Consider the following 18,358-nt stretch of genomic DNA (forward strand, 5'->3'; position numbering starts at 1 on the left):
TAAATAAAAATTCTGAGTAATCAGCACCTGGCTACACTATGAGTCAACAGCAATTCCTGCAACAGGAACCAAGGGTGACCGTGTCAGTGGGGTTTCTATCAAACTCGCGCCAGCCAGTAATTCAAACCCACTTTATTCTTTGATTTCCATGTATGAGGTATCCACCTCTTTTGTACCACTCTCTTCCCTCAAAACCCTCAATCTTTCACAACCACAGATTCTGGGAGAGGAAGCACAGGGGAGAATGTTTTAGATTATACCAAAACGATTTAGAAAATCTCGTTTTAAATTAAAGTACAGTAAAAATCTTAAAGAACAAAAGTAACAGGGAAACCCAACAACACTTTAGGAAAACGATCCAGTGAGGTCAGAGAAAATATGGTCAACATGCACTTTTGCTCACCTGTCTATGCTAAAGCAATTAGCCTCATCCTACTCTAATCTTTTGGAAAAGCTAATAATCTTTATCAGCACTACTGATGCCATCAAAATGTAGTCACCAAATGAAGTCTTTCAAGATGCAAATGTGATTATTGTTTTTCAGCTTAAAAATAATTTATTTTCTTGGGGCGCCTGGGTGGCTCAGTGGGTTAGGCCTCAGCCTTTGGCTCAGGTTGTGGTCTCACGGTTCTGGGATTGAGCCCTGTGTCGGGCTCTCTGCTTGGCAGGGAGCCTGCTTCCGCCCTGCCCCCCCCCCCGCCCCCACCTCTCTGCCTACCTGTGATCTCTTTCTCTGGATCAAATTAAAAAAAAAAAAAAAATCTTAAAAAAAAAAAATTTTATTTTCTTGAAAAAGCCCTAATGTAACAGGATCCAATTAGCTACTGAACACTCCCCTGGTTACCAGGCCTACGCACCAAGGGCCTTCAGAATACCCTCTGTCCTAAAATCCAAGGAAAAGCTTATAACCAGTCTGTCGTATGGATTTGTAGTGAAGGGTAAGAAAAAAGATACAGGGCTGAAATAATTCTTCTGGTATTCATTCATTCACTTGGGGCAAAAAGTCTTCTGTATCTTTACACGATTTTATAAATCTTCCCAGTCTGACAGAATCTGTTGGTGAAGCACAGCTTTCAGTCCGAACACTGTCCTCTGCGCGCTTGGGCAGTGACAGCTTACTTCTCGCTGCCTCCAGCTTTACTCCTCTCTTATCTGTCCTCAGAAGTGCTGTTTCTAACAGCACAAATTTAACCATGTTCTTTACAGCTCACCAAAAAATCCTTCAAACCCTGACCCCAGTCTCCTAGCAAGCCTCTTCTCTCTCTCATTCCTCTCCCAGACCTGCTCATCTTCAGTCCTAGGAGGAGTCTTCAGCCCCACTGCACCACTTGGAATTCATAAGCTGTGACATGTTCTCCAGGGCCTACCTACCTATGCATCTGCTGTTCCAGCTGCCCGGAAAGTCCTCTCTCTCCCCACAATCCCTCATCTGGCTAACTCCTCTTCCTTCAAATTCCAGTTTATGTATCATTTCCTCTTTGAAGCCTTCTTTGGACATCTACTTTTTGGTACTTAAGACTGAGTTAGGTATCTCTCTTCTGTGCTCCAAAGTCACCTTGAATATACCTCTACATTTGGGGTACACATTACTTTTGCTTTAATTACCTATTCATTTACCTGTCTTTCCTACAGTCTTTGAAAGCAGAAACTATCTTTATAGTCTCAAAAAGTAACATACTGCTCAGCATATAGTAGGCATTCAATAAATATCTGAAAACAATGGAGAAAGGCAAAGAGAAAATTGAATCTTTCACTATTTCAGCCTATAGGTACCCTTTCAGGTTATGGAGCATTTAAGTTGGGGAAAGTGCCAGGTTTGTAGGTAATGAACTTACTACAATAAATTGCTTTACAATTTTCATGACAAAAAAGAAAAAGACAGGCATAATTGAAATTATCTTGCAAGATCTGGGTTAAATGTTAGCACAAATTCACTGCCATATGCTTACAGCAACACAATCTTTTGATTATAGTTGTTTTAAGATTTATAAAAAACTGATTAACACCCTTCCCCCTGCCCCCCTCTGCTCTTCTAGTTTCTAAGAGAAACAGTTAAGTTACAAGGACTAAAACAGCACTAGGAGTTTTTAATCACTCAAAGCTGATTTCTTATCTCTGCTTTTTCTCCCCTTCATCAGTGTTTCCTAATCATTTCATTACATGGTAAAAGTTTCCATCAGAAAAATCAGAACATGAAGAAATAAAATAATACTAAATTATCTATTTTGTTACATATGAACATCTCTAACAAAAGATCTGATGAAGAAGAAAGCTAAACCTTAGAAAGAGTAAGTTCAATTTCCCATACATTCTTTCCTCTCATTGTCTATGAATAGTAATAGCTAACATTAACTGAGCATGTATTATAATGCCAGGGACTGTATTTTTTTTTTTTTTAAGATTTATTTATTTCAGAGAGGGGGGAGAGAGAGAGAGCACGCACCAGCAAGAGCAGAGAGAGGGGCACAAGGAGAGAGAGAATCTCAAGCTGACTCCACGCTCAGCATGGACCCAGACCAGGGCTCTATCCCATGACCCTGAGATCATGACCTGAGCCGAAATCAAGAGGCTGACGCTTAACTAACTTAAGCCACACAGGCGCTCCTGTTCTAAGTGTTTTACATGTATTAATTAATCTAATTCTCACAACAAGCACATAAAAAGGATTCCATTTATTATTCCACTTAACAGATGAGGGACCCCGGGATCATGACCTGAGCTGAAGGCAGATGCTTAACGACTGAGCCATCCAGGCGCCCTTACACAATTTATTTTTAACCTTAGAGAAAAATCCTAGGAGTCATTACTTTAACAAAAGTATAATTCGGGAACAGAGCAGTTATTTAAACTGTCCAAAATGGCACTGTTAAACAAATACTTGTTCTCTTGGCTCATCCCTGACATTTCCAGTATGGCCACCAATAAGAATAATGCTTCTTATCATAAAACCAATTTTTAGAGGAATTTCTTAGAAAATAAATGAAAGGTCTTGGGACGCCTGGGTGGCTCAGTTGGTTAAGCAGCTGCCTTCGGCTCAGGTCATGATCCTAGCGTCCTGGGATCGAGTCCCGCATCGGGCTCCTTGCTCCGCAGGGAGCCTGCTTCTCCCTCTGACTCTGCCTTCCACTCTGTCTGCCTGTGCTCGCTCTCGCTCGCTCTCTCTCTGACAAATAAATAAATAAAAAAATCTTAAAAAAAAAAAATAAATGAAAGGTCTAAAATCAAGAAAAGTTGGCTATTTGGGACAAAGACATTTCTACCACTCCTCAAATTAAACCTACAACAAAAATACTCAAGCTCCAGTGTTTCATGAGAGACACAAATTACTGATGCACCTTTAACCCACTCTGGGGGCATTATTAGCAATTATAAAACTATGTTTCATCACCAGGTACTGTCTCTCTATATCTTTTTTTAAAGCCTTATTTGAGAGAGAGAGAGAGAGAGAGAGAAGAGAGAATGTGGGTGGAGGGGAAGGGGGAGAGAGGACCTCAAACCGACTCCCTGCTTAGCATGGAAACCGACGTGGGGCTGGACCTCAGGACCCCGAGATCATCCCCTGAGCTGAAATCAAGAGTCAGACGCTTAACTGACTATACTACACGGAAGGCTCTATTTGTATCTTTAAGGTAATTAGGAAGTCCCTAGTTTTTCCTATTTCCCCATGTTCTCCAAATTCTCTTGGTACAAGACAAATACAACAAAAATTCTCCTTAAGGAAATCACCATGGTGGGGAGGGGCAAGAAAAAAAGAGGAATCACCACCAAACTATTCAAAGAACACATATATAGAAAAGGAAATATATAGCTATACAAGCAAGTTTTGTTTTAATAACTTCCTTATACAAGTCATGCTGAATAAGATGACATAAAATTCCAGTAACACAACTCTGTGTGTATAAAAACATTTCTTCATTCTGCCTCACATTGACAGTTCTTAACCTCCTCTTTGAGAGTTCAAACAGTATCTTACTCATTTTTTTTCTCCTCCATGGGAGCTAGGGCAGTGTGCCAACAAAAATTTATTGAATGAATTAATGAATTGGTCTGCCAGCCAGTCATCCAACCATCCAACCTTTTCATCTTTTGGTGAAGTGAGGGTATACAGTGAGTATGAAAATAAATGATCAAGCAAATCTAACTGAACTTCACTGTAACTGATGTTAAGCCACCGGCCTTGGATACATTATAAGATTAAAACTAGAACTAAACAAGCACATCCCTTTAGTACTGGCCAAGCTCCACCTAGCAAGAATGTCTTTTCTTGGGTGCCACTTCTTTCTTTTATTATTTCAGACATAACAAGGGCTCTTGCTATTCAAACCTTTTGATTATTGAGCTCTAAACTGAAAAAGGAAGCGACTGACCTCTGGGGCCTGGAGGTGGGAAGTGGACAAAAGAAAGCAGCCAAACCCACCTGTTTTATAGCATTTAAATTATTTGGGTAGATTAATGAGGAAAAACAAGATATAGAATCATCAAAGGGAATTTAAATATGAAATTTAAAAATATTTAAATAGTCAAGTCAAATGTAGTATTTAATCTTACAAAGTGGAAAAAATGGAAAGCAGTAGCTACAGACTACAATCTGATCTGATGTTGTTCTGGCTACTAACAGAAAAACACTGGTTTGATAAGGAAAAAAACCAAATCTTCAGTAAGGAACTGAAAGCCACTGGCACCGTTCCACAAACAATCCATTATACTGCTATCACCTTCTTGTAATGGAAGCCTCCATTACGGGGCTGTGGGGTGTGTGTGTGTGTGTGTGCGCGTGGCGGGGGGTACGTGGTGTGTGTGCGTGTGCACACGCATGCGCACATGCATGTGTTCTGGACTCCTCTGATGTTCAAACAGCAGTCTTGTACATACTATACTGTTCTTCAGTCAAGTCAAAGGCCTACCATGAAAGGTCATTTATTTTATTTTATTTTTATTTTTATGTTTTTAAGATTATTTATTTATTTATTTGACAGAGAGAAATCACAAGTAGATGGAGAGGCAGGCAGAGAGAGAGAGAAAAGGAAGCAGGCTCCCTGCTGAGCAGAGAGCCCGATGCGGGACTCAATCCCAGGACCCTGAGATCATGACCTGAGCCGAAGGCAGCGGCTTAACCCACTGAGCCACCCAGGCGCCCCTATTTTTTAAAAAAAATTTTAAACCTTATTTACTTATTAGAGAGAGAAACCAGAGAAAGAACACAAGCAGGCGGAGTGGGAGAAGGAGAAGCAGATTTGCTGCTGAGCAGGGAAGCCCGATGCGGGACTCAATCCCAGAATACTGGGATCTTGACCTGAACCAAAGGCAGACGCTTGACTGACTGAACCACCCAGGTCCCCCAAGAGAGGTCATTTTTAATATGACAGAACTCTGATCAAGCCCACGATGACAACCACTGAAGCTGTTTTGAAATGGGAAATGTTTATACTAGTCTTATTATCAACTTTTAAATCCTTAAACTTAAGGATTTTTAAATTTAAAACTTTAAAACTTTTGAATTTAATTTTAAATAAATTAAATCATACTTTAATCTGAAATTGAAAGAAAGCTGAGGAAATACATTTTTTAAAATTAAGGATATTTATCACGTAATATTAATACATAAAAGTTTCAAAAAACTTAAAGGCTTTTTTCCATTTAATAAAAATAATACACTTTTATGGCGATTCACAGACCTGTACCCCTGGGACTAATAATACATTATATGTTAATAAAAAATAATGATAATACACTTTTAAATGGGAATATGCCATAATCACTGTGCTGTGCACACTGCTCTTTATCAAAGTTATTTCTTTAAATAAACAGCAAAGAAAAGCTTAAAAAAGTAGAATAATAAAGGGCTATTATTTTAGATCTTAAAATATGACTATTACAATAATAAACAAGGGCGTCTGGTTGGCTCAGCCGGTTGAATGTCCAGCTCTTGGTTTTGGCTCAGGTCAGGATCTCAAGGTTGTGGGAGGGAGCCCTGCTTCAGGATGCCTGCTCAGCCAGGAGTCTGCTTGTCCTCTCCCTCTGCTCATTGCCCTACTCATGCACTCTCTCTGAAAAAAATCAATCTTAAAATAATAATAATAATAATAAAGTAGAACTGGTGTAAAAACTGACAGGTGGTTCAATAGAACAGAACAGACAGTCCAAAAATACACTTGAGATCTTACAGACTCTAGCTTGACTGATACGGCATCGTAAATCAGCAAAGAAGGACAGTTTGTTAACTACTTTATTTTTTTCTAAGTTCTATTTTGTACACTGTGCCAAATATCACAAGCCAATATAAATTCACTTTAATTATTAGAACTGCATTAGATCCATACAGTAAATTTACTAATACATGGCACCAATAATTCTTTCCATTTCTTTTTCTTTTTTTTAAGATTTATTTATTTATTTGAGAGAGAGAAAGAGAGTATATGGGCGGGGGGTGGAACAGGGAGAGAATCTCTAGCAGACACCCTTTAAGGGCAGAGCCAGATGCCAATCTTACCGCCCTGAGATCATGACCTGAGGCAAAATCAAGAGGCGGAGGCTTAACCAACTGAGCCACCTAGGCACCCCAATTTTTCCCATTTTTTGACACAATGCATCTGTTCACTCCTCTACAACAAATCATTCTTAGGTATCTCATAATTTGGGTTGTTACTGTAAACAACTTTTTTTTTCTTTTTGTAAATGACTTTTAATTCCTGTGGTTTTTTGATATAATTTATTATACATACACTTAAATGATTCACTTTTGAACAATTATTTTGCATTTAGTCAATTATTTTTTTTTAAGATTTTATTTATTTATTTGAGAAAGAGAGTGAGAAAGCATGAGATGGGTGTGGGTCAGAGGGAGAAGCAGGCTCCCCACTGAGCAGGGAGCCTGATGCAGGACTCCATCCTAGGACTCTCGATCGGTGGCCTGGGCCTAACCAATTGAGCCACCCAGGCGCCCCTTAGTCAGCTATTTTATTGAACTCTTTTTCAGCTGATTCTCTTAGGAGCATTCTTCTGAAGATAGAGTAATATTGGCCAACAAATATATAATTAACTCATTCATTATTGGAACTATACCTCTGTAGATTAGTGTTTGTCTTACTATACTAAGAACTCCCCAAATCATGTTAAATAAGGGAACAGTAGGCTTGTTGAGCGGACTGTCCTCTTCTTACTCTAGTGGTCATTTCTTCAGTATTTCAGACAGTCATTCTTTATCATGTTTAAGGAGTATGTAAACATATCGTAAAAGGAAAAAAAGGAACGAAAAGGATATATACAACAGTTATGCTATGTGTTATCATTGGGCAGTGGTGGTCAAAAGAAATTATATCTAATTTCTACTAAATGTTTCTTAATGCTACCAACTTTTAAATCAATTTAGTAGCAATGCAGGTAGGTGCTTTTTGTTTTTTAAAAAAAGCATTCCGTTCTTAGTATAAAAAAGTTTTTTGCTGGAACAGTTGAATTTTATCAAAAATTCTTGTCACCTCCAGAAATGAGCATATAATTTTCTTCCTGTTATTTGATTTACTGATATATTAATGTGTTATTATTTATAGATCTATATAGCTATATATTCTAGATATATATAGATATATTATATATCTATATATTATAGATTTATAGATTCTTTAATATCTTTGGGCCCTAAATTTGGTCATATTCCTTTAATATACTGAGATATTTGACATATCAAATGGGGAAAAAAAGTTCTGAATAGGTATGTTAGAAATGTATAACTATACACGTGTGGCAGTTGGGTGGCACAGTCAACTGTTATGCATCCAACTTTTGATTTTGGCTCAGGTGGTGATCTCAGGGTCGTGAGATCAAGCCTGGTGCCAAGCCCTGCATTGGACTCCACACTCAGTGCTGAGTCTGTTTAATATTCTCCCTTCCTCTGTCCCTCCCGCTTGTGCTTTCTCTCTCTCTCTCAAATAAATAAATAAATCTTTAAAAAATGTATGATTATACAGGTAATTGTTCTGGAAAAAATCATGGAAGCAGATATATGAGAATGGTATCAATGATCATGACCTGAGCCAAAGGCAGACGTTTAATTGGCTGAGCCACCCAGGCATCCTGAAGACTGCCCATTTCATCCGGAATTCAACAGAAGTGCCAAAGTAACTTAGCAGAGGACAGAGAGTATTTTTAACACTGCACCATATCCAAGAATTAACTCAAAGAGTATCATTGACCTAAATGAAAAACCTATACGACATTTTATTTTTTATTTATTTTTTAAAATTTTTATTTTTTTAAAAGATTTTATTTATTTGTCAGAGAGAGAGAGAGAGAGCGAGCACAGGCAGACAGAATGGCAGGCAGAGGCAGAGGGAGAAGCAGGATCCCTGCCGAGCAAGGAGCCCGATGAGGGACTCGATCCCAGGACGCTGGGATCATGACCTGAGCTGAAGGCAGCTGCTTAACCAACTGAGCCACCCAGGCGTCCCCTTATAAGACATTTTAAAGAAAAAATAGAGAAATATCTCTGTGATACTGGGTTAAGCAAAGACTTCTTAGAAGACAAAGAGCCCTGGGCCACCTGGGTGGCTCAATCCGCTATGCATCTGCTTTTGGCTCAGATCATGATCCTAAGGTCCTGGAATCGAGTCCTGCATCAGGCTCCTTGCTCAAGCAGGGAGCGTGCTTCTCCCTCTGTCTGCTGCTCTCTCTCTCTCTCTGATAAATAAATAAAATCTTAAAAAAAAAAAAAAAAGACAAAGACCACAAACCATAAAATAAGAAACTGGATGGGGTGCCTGGGTGGCTCAGTGGGTTAAGCCTTTGCCTTCAGCTTGGGTCGTGATCCCAGGGTCCTGGGATCGAGCCCTGCATCGGACTCTCTGCTCAGCAGTGAGCCTGCGTCCTCCTCTCTGCCTGTCTCTCTGCCTACTTGTGATCTCTGTCAAATAAATAAATGAAATCTTAAAAACAAAACAAAACAAACCTGGATCATTAGTCATGGGGGAACTGCATATTAAAGTCACAGTTAGATACAACTACACACCAATTAGAATGACCAAAATCTAAAACATTGATAATATCAAATGATGGTGAGGATGTGGAGCAATAGGAAGGCTCATTCACTGCTAGTGGGAATGCAAAATGGGAAAGTCTCTTTGGAATACAATCTGGAAGTTTCTTACAAAACTAAATATACTCATACCAATATGTTCCAACAACTGTACTCCTTGGTATTCACCCAAATAACTGGAAACTTTTAAGGGTGCCTGGGTGGCTCAGTTAACTCTCTACCTTTGGTTCAGGTCATGATCCCAGTCTTGGGATTGAGCCACATGTTGAGCTCCCTGTTGTGTGGGGAGCCTGTTTCTCCCTGTCCCACTGTCCCGTCCCCTACTTGTGTTCTCTCTCACTTGCTCTGCTCGCTCTTTCTCAAATAAAAAGATAAATTGAAAATTATGTGCTCACAGAAACCTGCATACACATTTACAGCGGCTTTATTCATAACTGCCATAACTTGGAAGCAACCAAGATGCCCTTCAGTAGGTGAATGAACGAACTGTGGTACATCCAAACAATGGAATAGTATTCAGCGACAAAAAGGAAGGTCGCATCAGGCTCTGAAAAGACATGGAGGAACCTTAAGTACCTATCACTAAGTGAAAGAAGTCATTTTCAAAGGCTATGTAGGATTCCAACTATATGACATTTTGGAAAAAGTATGAAAGGAATGAATTACTAATACATGCAGCTGCATGTATGAATCTCAACAGCATCATGCTAAGTGGAAAAAACCTGAAAAGCCTATGTGTTGTACAATTTTGTCTATATAACATAATAGAAAAAGGGCAGAATTCAGGTTCAAGTTGTTGCCAGGGGCTGGGGGTGGAGGGAAGAGAGTGAGATTATTTAAAAAGTAAGGAGGGTAGTTATTGGGTGAAGGAAATACCCTATTATCCTGATTGTGGTATGGGTTACACAATCTTACATGTTTGTAAAAAAAACAGGAATATATACCTATAAAGGGTATATATAAATTGTATATAAATTTTTGTATATAAATTATTATTGTATATAAATTATCTCAATGAACAACAAATAGGTTTAAAAAAAAATCCTATGGAGTATCTTGTAACTGGTTAACCCAGATTGAAAGCTCCCTAGGAACCGGGATCAGGGGTATCTGACTGGCTCAGTCAGTAGAACATGTGACTCTGGATCTCAAGGTCTTGAGTTTGAGCCCCCAACTGAGTGGGGAGATTAGAGATTACTTAAAAGGAGGGGGGTCACCTGGGTGGCTCAGTTGATTAAGCATCGGACTGTGGCTCAGGTCATGATCTCAGAGTCAGGTTCCACACTCAGCAAGGTATCTGCTTGTCCCTCTGCTACTGCCCCTGCTCAGTGCTCTCCTGCTCTGCACTCCCCCCCAAATAAATAAGTAAAATCATTAAAAAAAAAAAAAAAGACATTAGCACTAAAGACATTATAGCTATTACATATTTACTATGTATTTGGCACCATGTTACAAATATTACAAGCATTAGTTCATTTAAAGATTTATTTATTTATTTATTTATTTATTTATTTATTTATTTGACAGACAGAGATCACAAGGAGGCAGAGAGGCAGGTGGGGGTGAGGGGAAGCAGTGTCCCCGCTGAGCAGGGAGACTGGTGTGGGGCTTGATCCCAGGCCCTGAGATGATGACCTGAACCAAAGGCAGAGGCTTAACCCACTGAGCCGCCCAGGCACACCACATTCATTCATTTAATTCTTACAGCAACCTTGTGGAAAAGGCAAAATCCATATCCTTACTTTTCAGATAAACTGAAGCTTGACAACTAACTGTATTGCCTAAAAGGACATAGCCAAGAAATGGCAGAACTGGGATCTGAAATCAGGTATGTCTGACTCTGGAGCCTGAGGGCTTAACTGTTAGGACATGCTGCCTTGCTTTTGCTGGGTGTTTACTGACCTGTACTGTTTACTGAACACCGGATGAGTGTTCAGTGAGTGGATGAGGAACAAGTCAATTGTGTCCGAGTTTGATAGAGTAGGTTGAATCTAGTTCCTAAGAAGAATAAAATGGGGACACTTTGGTGGCTCAGTCAGCCAAGCCGCTGCCTTTGGTTCGGGTCATGATCCCAGGTTCCTGGGACGGAGTACTGCCTGGGGCTCCTTCCTCGGCAGGGAGCCTGCTTCTCTCTCTGCCTCTGCCTGCTACTCTGCTTGTGCGTGCTCTCTCTCTCTCTCTCTCTGACAAATAAATAAATAAATAAAATCTTAAAAAAAAAAAAAGGAATAAAGTGTCTTATATTTTATTTTATTTTTTTTTAAAGATTTTTTTTTTTTTTATTTATCTGACAGAGATCACAAGTAGGCAGAGAGGCAAGCAGAGGGAGAGGAGGAAGCAGGCTCCCTGCAGAGCAGAGAGCCCAACGTGGGGCTCGATCCCAGGACCCTGGGATCATGACCCGAGCCGAAGGCAGAGGCTTAACCCACTGAGCCACCCAGGTGCCCCAAAATGTCTTATATTTTAAATGGCCACATTTATTAACCAGAGAGGTAACACGGTAACATGGTTATTTGAGGTACAGCCATTAAGCTGTGCATATAAAATGACCAGTATTTAATTCCCTTTAACAAAACCTTTTATTGTCTTTTACCTCCTTTAAAAAATTAGTTTTACACATTTAATTTTTTTTTTAAAGATTTTATTTATTCATTTGACAGATCACAAGTAGGCAGAGAGGCAGGCAGAGAGAGAGGAGGAAGCAGGCTCCCCGCCGAGCAGAGAGCCCGACGTGGGGCTTGATCCCAGGACCCTGAGATCATGACCTAAGGCTTAACCCACTGAGCCACCCAGGCGCCCCTACACATTTAATTTTAATTTTTTAAAAGATTTTATTTATTTGACAGAGGGAGACACAGCGAGAGAGGGAACACAAGCACAGGGAAGGGGAGAGGGAGAAGCAGGTTTTCCCCTGAGCAGGGAGCCCCATGCGGGGCTCAATCCCAGCACCCCAGGATCATGACCCAAGCTGAAGGCAGCTGCTTAATGACTGAGCCACCCAAGTGCCCCTATACATTTTATTTTTAACACTGAGAAATATAAAAAAGAAACAATAATTTCCTTAATACTACAACCCAGATAAAATCCCTGCTTATGTTTTGAAAAATAAAGGTAACACACATATATAGTTAGAGGATGCAAACCATACAGGCAGATACAAAATGCTAAGTGAAGCCATCCATCTCTCCTATTACTTCCTTTTAATTTTATTTTAATAATCACTGCCTATGCAGTGTCCATGACACATTGATAAAAGCTCAGTATGCAAAAGTAAATGCAGACGGAAACCAGTCTACACATTTAGCCAACTTATTATATTTGCTATGATGTTCTAGGTGCAAAGAAGCAGTCAGAAATGATGAAAAGTAGTAAGAGGATATGGAGATGGTCCAGGATGTCAGTATTATTACTTTTCAGGCTTGTATTACCACTACGGTTCATCTTTTTCTACTGACAGAAAAAAAAATTACATGGTATCTTGTGCTATTAAAGTTGATAGAAGCTGGGGTTCTGCACATTCTATTTCCCTTAAGACTGGTGATTCTACTTTTTTTAAATTTAATTTTTTAAAAAAGATTTTATTTATTTATTTGACTGAGACAGAGCATGAGCACAAGCAGGGGGAGCAGCAGGCAAAGGGAGAGAAGTAGGCTCCCCGCTGAGCACGGAACCTGATGCAGGACTCGATCCCAGGACCCTGGAATCACGACCTGAGCTGAAGGTAGATGCTTAACCTGAGCCACGCAGGAACCCCTCTGCTTTTTTTTTTTTTAATAAAAATTTTATTTGTCTATTTGAGAGGGAGAGGAAGTAGAGAAGTAGAGAGGCAGACTTCACACTGAGCACAGAGCCTGACTTGGGTCTTGATCTCAAAACCATGAGATCATGACCCTAGCTAAAACCAAGAGACAGTTGTTTGACCAACTGAGCCACCCCCATACCCTTGGTAATTCTACTTTATGAAGAATATTTAAAACCATGGTAAGAAATACACACAAATATGTATTGTGTGCTTATTCTTGGGCAGTGGGATATAACAGTAGGAAGATCTTGCCCTCCATAAGTTTATAGTCCTAACAGGAAAGGAAGATAATATAAGTTTATAATAATGCTTGTTTAAAAAATTTCTATTTAAAACCACAGGAAAAAAATAGAACTACTATAATTTTTGGCACAGTTTAATTCCAGAGGAATTTATCTCTTACTCCCTAAGGATCTCAAAACTAATTAAGTTCATATTTTGGTCTTCATTCTTAAAGCAGAGGGAGTGAAGGACTGTGTTATTAAAACATTTAGAACTTCAAGTGGTAACAACATTTTGTGATGATTAGCATCACACAATGTTTTCCCATGAACTTTTTTTTTTTAAGATTTTTTTTTTTTAAAGAAATCTCTACACCCAATGTGGGGCTCAAACTCACAAGCCCAAAACCAAGAGTCACATGCTCTACTGACCCAGCCAGCCAGGCATCCTGTTTTCCCACGAACTTTGAAGTTAAGTGTATTAGCTTTGAGCATGGCTCCTGAACAACTGTCCTTGAAAAGCTAGGAAAAACCCCATTATAACACAATAATGATTTATGAATTCAGACACAGAACAGGAAGAAAATAATTTTTATTTGTTTAGATATAGCTTCTGTTTACCACTTCAACACAACTCTTCTCATATTCCTACGTGATACGAATTTTAATCCGAAAGAGATATTACCTTATAAATCTGCTCCTAAAATACCATGCATATGAATAAAAGCCTTTGCAACTAGCTTCAAATTCAGACTTCATATTAATAATCTATCTCATTAAATACTTATTTCATTAAGGGACACCTGGGTGGCTCAGCAGGTTAAGCATCAGCCTTTGGCTCAAGTCACGATCCCAGTGTCCTGGGATCAAGTCCCACACTGGGCTCCTTGCTCAGCGGAAAGCCTGCTTTTCCCTCCGGCTGCCACTCCCCCTGCTTGTGCATTCTCTCTGACAAGTAAGCAAGTAAGTAAGTAAGTAAATATATATATGATTATAATAATTATTTCATCAAGCACATTAAAAAAATATTTTCCAACAAATTGTGTTCACTTTTATGGAAGGGAGGGTGTATAGAAAATTAATAAAGTTGTCAGAAGATTTTGGGAAGGCAATTTAGTATATAGATTCTCTCCTACTCCAAATAAACCTTTTGGAGCTTCATATGACAGGGTTCCAGGCCCTTTTCTTCTGGCATGCTTTGGGGAAAGTGGCTGTTCACCCATGAACAGATGATAAGGGAGGAAGAAAGCAGGCAGAAGCAGTAACGAGCCATTTTTAAAAGCCGAGAGGTATGACACATCACAGTAGCATGAACTAAACACACATCTTCCATCTTCTCTTGCTTCCTTCTAGCACTTAACATACAGTGCAGTCATTACTCCCCCCACTCCCCCCGCTATAAATTATTAATACAGATTAATAATACTTTCATTGAATTCTGCCAGGTACCTATGGAACTGGATGAAAGGGAGGGAAATAAAATAAAGAGAATCAGGGTAAAAACCGTTTCATTCCTTCATCAACCTTCTCCACTCCATGACTTAGAATGTCTGTCCCACACTAACAGTGGCAGAATTCAAGAGGTCTGTTTCTTGGAAGGAATAAAACAATTGGTTTCTGGACTGGTGACACAGAAGACAGTCGAGGGTGGGAATACAGCACTGAAAACTGAGGGGAATTAGGCAACCACGTACACAATGGAGTTGAATGGAGCATCTCCCCGCTCCCCCCGCCAAGTCCTCTTCTCTCCTTACCATCTAGACATCTAGTCAGTGATGAGAAAATCTGCTCCTACTGACTTGGGGCTTTTTCTTCAACAAGATGGACAAGAAGCTCACCCTACAGAAAGGCCCAGAGGTAATCAGTCTATGCGTTCAAAGCTTCTAATTTAAAGCTTCCCACTCTTAATCATGAGCAGACAGCTAATTATTATGAGACATCAGAGGAAAACCCTAACCTAACATAAAACAGATCAAAACAAACATAGAAAAGCAACTTTAGGGGAAAAGGGACTGTGCAAGGCAAAGACAGGTTGCTGAAACAATAAAAGGATACTATGAAAGAAACATTCCCCGAATAAAACCTCCCAGAAATTCAGAATTTAAGAGTAGAAAAGAAAATTTCAAGTGAGGATAAAGGCGAAGAATTCCTCCAGGAGGCAGAGCTAAAGGAGAAAGAGGTGAGAAACAGGAAATTTCTTGGAGGCCCAGCACTGAGAAGCACCTGGCCATCAATAAGATGACACAGGACTGAACCATGTCCCCAGATTAGTAGTGCTATCCAGGATGACATCTGTGCACCACACCCAGAGAGACATCTGTCCAGATTGGAACAGTGACCCAAGAGACACACTGAAGGCTGCCATCACTACGATCTTTGCTGCCATTTATCCTCTTTTTGAATATAAGAGTGTAGTGCCCAGGTAAGCACGGTCCTCGGCTTTTCTTGACTGAAGTGTTGATAAATTTCTTCTCAAAACACTCAGCAGTTTAACGAGCTCCTGAAAGCTATAGGTGGATCATGGTCAATCTGGGAGAAATCACAGAACTCAGAACTGCTCACTTCCTCTGACCATACTTCTGCTACCTGTCCAAGACTGGGTGCACACTGGAGCCCTGCCCAGTACAATTTCCAGGACAAGTCCTGACTCTGCCCAGAGTTGCTTTTCTTCCATGGAACAGACTCCTTAAACTTCAGGAAACTGTAGCAAGGATGGTCACCTGATGCCTGGGGATCCCTGAGATCATTCCAGGAGTCTAAGAGGTACAGCTATATACTTACTTAATAAAACTAAACGACTATTAGCCTTTTCAGTGTTGACACTGTACCAACGGTGCAAAAGCAATAGTGAGCAAAACTGCTGGTACCTTAATGCAAGTCAAGGCAGCAGCACAAACTGTAACAGGACTCACGGTCCTCACCATGACATTACTGCAGTTAAAGACAATGCCAGTTTTGATTTAAGAATGTCCTGGAAAAAGCTGTAAAAATTACCAGTTTTAATAAATCTCTATGCTTCAGTACATGTCCTTTTATTTTTCTGTGTAAGGAAGTGCTAAGTATGCACATAACTTATACTGAAGTCTAACAGTTACCTTCAATAAAAGTACTTGGGTGGTTGAGTTGCAAGCTCAACTAGCCAGCTTTTTTCATGAAATACCATTTTTACTTGAATAACAAACTATGTTATTCCAGCTTAGATATTTGACAGATATTTTCTCAAAACTGAACAAAAGTGAATCTATCAATATGAAGAAAATGGACAGTACTTGCTGCCAGTGACATAAGTCAGGCTTCCAAAAGAAAACTGTAATTTTGGAAGACATATTCACCAGAGTGAATCTGACAGCTTCTCAATATTTAAGACTTCCAATGGGGACCAGTGGCAGTATTAACAAAGGTGATATTAAAATATTATATAATGAAATGTGTAAGTATCTGTCCATATAGGAAAGGTCCCAGAGGCCTTTGGTCTGTCCCTCTGGAAGTTGATGGGTCAAAATCTCCCACTTTTATTTTCAGAATACAACAAATAATCCTTTTTCAAACCATCCACATAACTGTCAGCTAATCTAATTATAACAAAATTCTTACCCTATCTTAAAGGGACTCCATCTTCTTAGAAACAAACTTATTTTACATTCAGAATTCTACTCTTTGTCAAATGGTATCAAATGGACCATAAACTAGCAAATATTATTTTTTTTAAGATTTTTTATTTATTTGTTTGACAGAGAGATAGAGAGCACAAGTAGGCAGAACAGCAGGCAGAGGGAGAGGGAGAAGCAGGCTCTTGGACTAGCCTGGAGCCTGATATGGGGCTCAATTGCAGGACCCTGGGATCATGACCTCAGCGGAAGGCAGCCACTTAACCGACTGAGCCACCCAGGTACTCCGCAAATATTATTATGTTTTATAAGCAGCTTAGAAAATTCCATTTTTCTCTAGAATCCACATTATGAGTATAAATGTTAATCAAGTTACAGATTCCAAGATTTAAAGTGTAAGAGGAAAAGTCTCACTAGCACAGAACACAACCTTTTCCTCATACTGGTGATCAAAAGCACATTTCCATTTATGTTTCTTTTTTTTTTAATATTTTATTTATTTATTTGACAGAGATCACAAGTAGGCAGAGAGGCAGGCAGAGAGAGAGAGAGAGGAGGTGAAGGAAGCAGGCTCCCCGCTGAGCAGAGAGCCATGCAGGGCTGGATCCCAGGACTCTGGGATCATGACCTGAGCTGAAGGCAGAGGCTTTAACCCACTGAGCCACCCAAGTGCCCCTCCATTTATGTTTCAATTGACTACTGACAAACCATAACTTCTATAGCAACTCTCCCTTTGGTATTCTCTAGTAAATTTAATTAATTTAATGATAAATTTAATTAATTAGATTCAATTAAATTTAGGTTATGCCTAAGGTGAGGTAAGGAGGTCAGAGAGAAAAAACAAGTTTCCAGTAAACACCTTTGGAGTTGTCATATGTACATGTTCTTTAGGATTTGTCACCAGGCAACCAAAATCAACACGGTTTACTAAACTTCGTAAGTAATCCCCTCCAGAATTAACGTGGTAACAGAACTTATGACAAAAGTAGTGACTGCCCTCTAGTGTTCACACTGAGGATTATGCTGATGAATTTGTAAGCTGACAGGGTTGGGGGGCGTGGCAGAAACCCACCACGGCAATTTAGGGTCATTAAAAGCAGAAGATAAATTTGGACCTTGCCAAGTTTTCAGCCATGTTCCCAAAGCGAGATAACAGATATTAACCTGAGTATCTAATTACTTGTACCAGTAGCCAGTGTGTCGAACTTCAGTCCTCTAGGGTAACTGGGCATGAGCAGAATGTAACATTGGTAACATTTTTACTGTACTTCAAGTTTACTACCATAAAACGAGATCCAGACTTCTTTACATTTGGCAAAGAATCACAAAATGCTTGAATCAAAATCTTACTCCAGCATGCTGAGTTCCTTTCATGGCTGATGCATATTTTAAATGCCTATTTTAAATTTTAAGTACTTCCTAACTAGTCTTTCTAATCTGCAATATGATTTTTTTGGAAAACACCCCACAAATATCATCTAGTAAGAAAAATGCAGGTAATACTCACCAAATGGATCTTCCATGCCACTATTAACTAGTTTTGGGAGGTGGGGTATAGTTTCTAAAAAGAGAAAAAGGTAAATTATATACTTAAAACACAAAATCCATCACCTTTTTTTTTTTAAATCAGTAACACTGATTATAATTTAAAACTGAACATTACAGAAATGTATAACTTATTAAGTGAGAACACTACCAA

The 18,358-nt window shown here is 39.4% G+C and overlaps 2 protein-coding genes across 6 annotated transcripts in view; one reads left to right on the forward strand and one right to left on the reverse strand.

Annotated features, from left to right (window-relative positions):
- Nucleotides 1-18,358, reverse strand: part of PHACTR4 (phosphatase and actin regulator 4) — a 106,157-nt gene that overhangs the window by 63,809 nt on the left and 23,990 nt on the right. For all 5 annotated transcript variants that reach the window (XM_032360675.1, XM_032360672.1, XM_032360674.1 and 2 more), the window contains exon 2: nt 18,167-18,220. In XM_032360675.1, the coding sequence (XP_032216566.1) occupies nt 18,167-18,182 (16 nt within the window). In that variant the 5' untranslated portion in view covers nt 18,183-18,220. The remainder of the gene's footprint in view (nt 1-18,166; nt 18,221-18,358) is intronic.
- The window catches only part of LOC116600591 (proline-rich receptor-like protein kinase PERK10), a 54,164-nt gene that overhangs the window by 11,859 nt on the left and 23,947 nt on the right, over nt 1-18,358 (forward strand). The window lies entirely within an intron of this gene.

Source organism: Mustela erminea, chromosome 10, assembly GCF_009829155.1.
Source record: "Mustela erminea isolate mMusErm1 chromosome 10, mMusErm1.Pri, whole genome shotgun sequence".
NCBI lineage: Eukaryota > Metazoa > Chordata > Mammalia > Carnivora > Mustelidae > Mustela > Mustela erminea.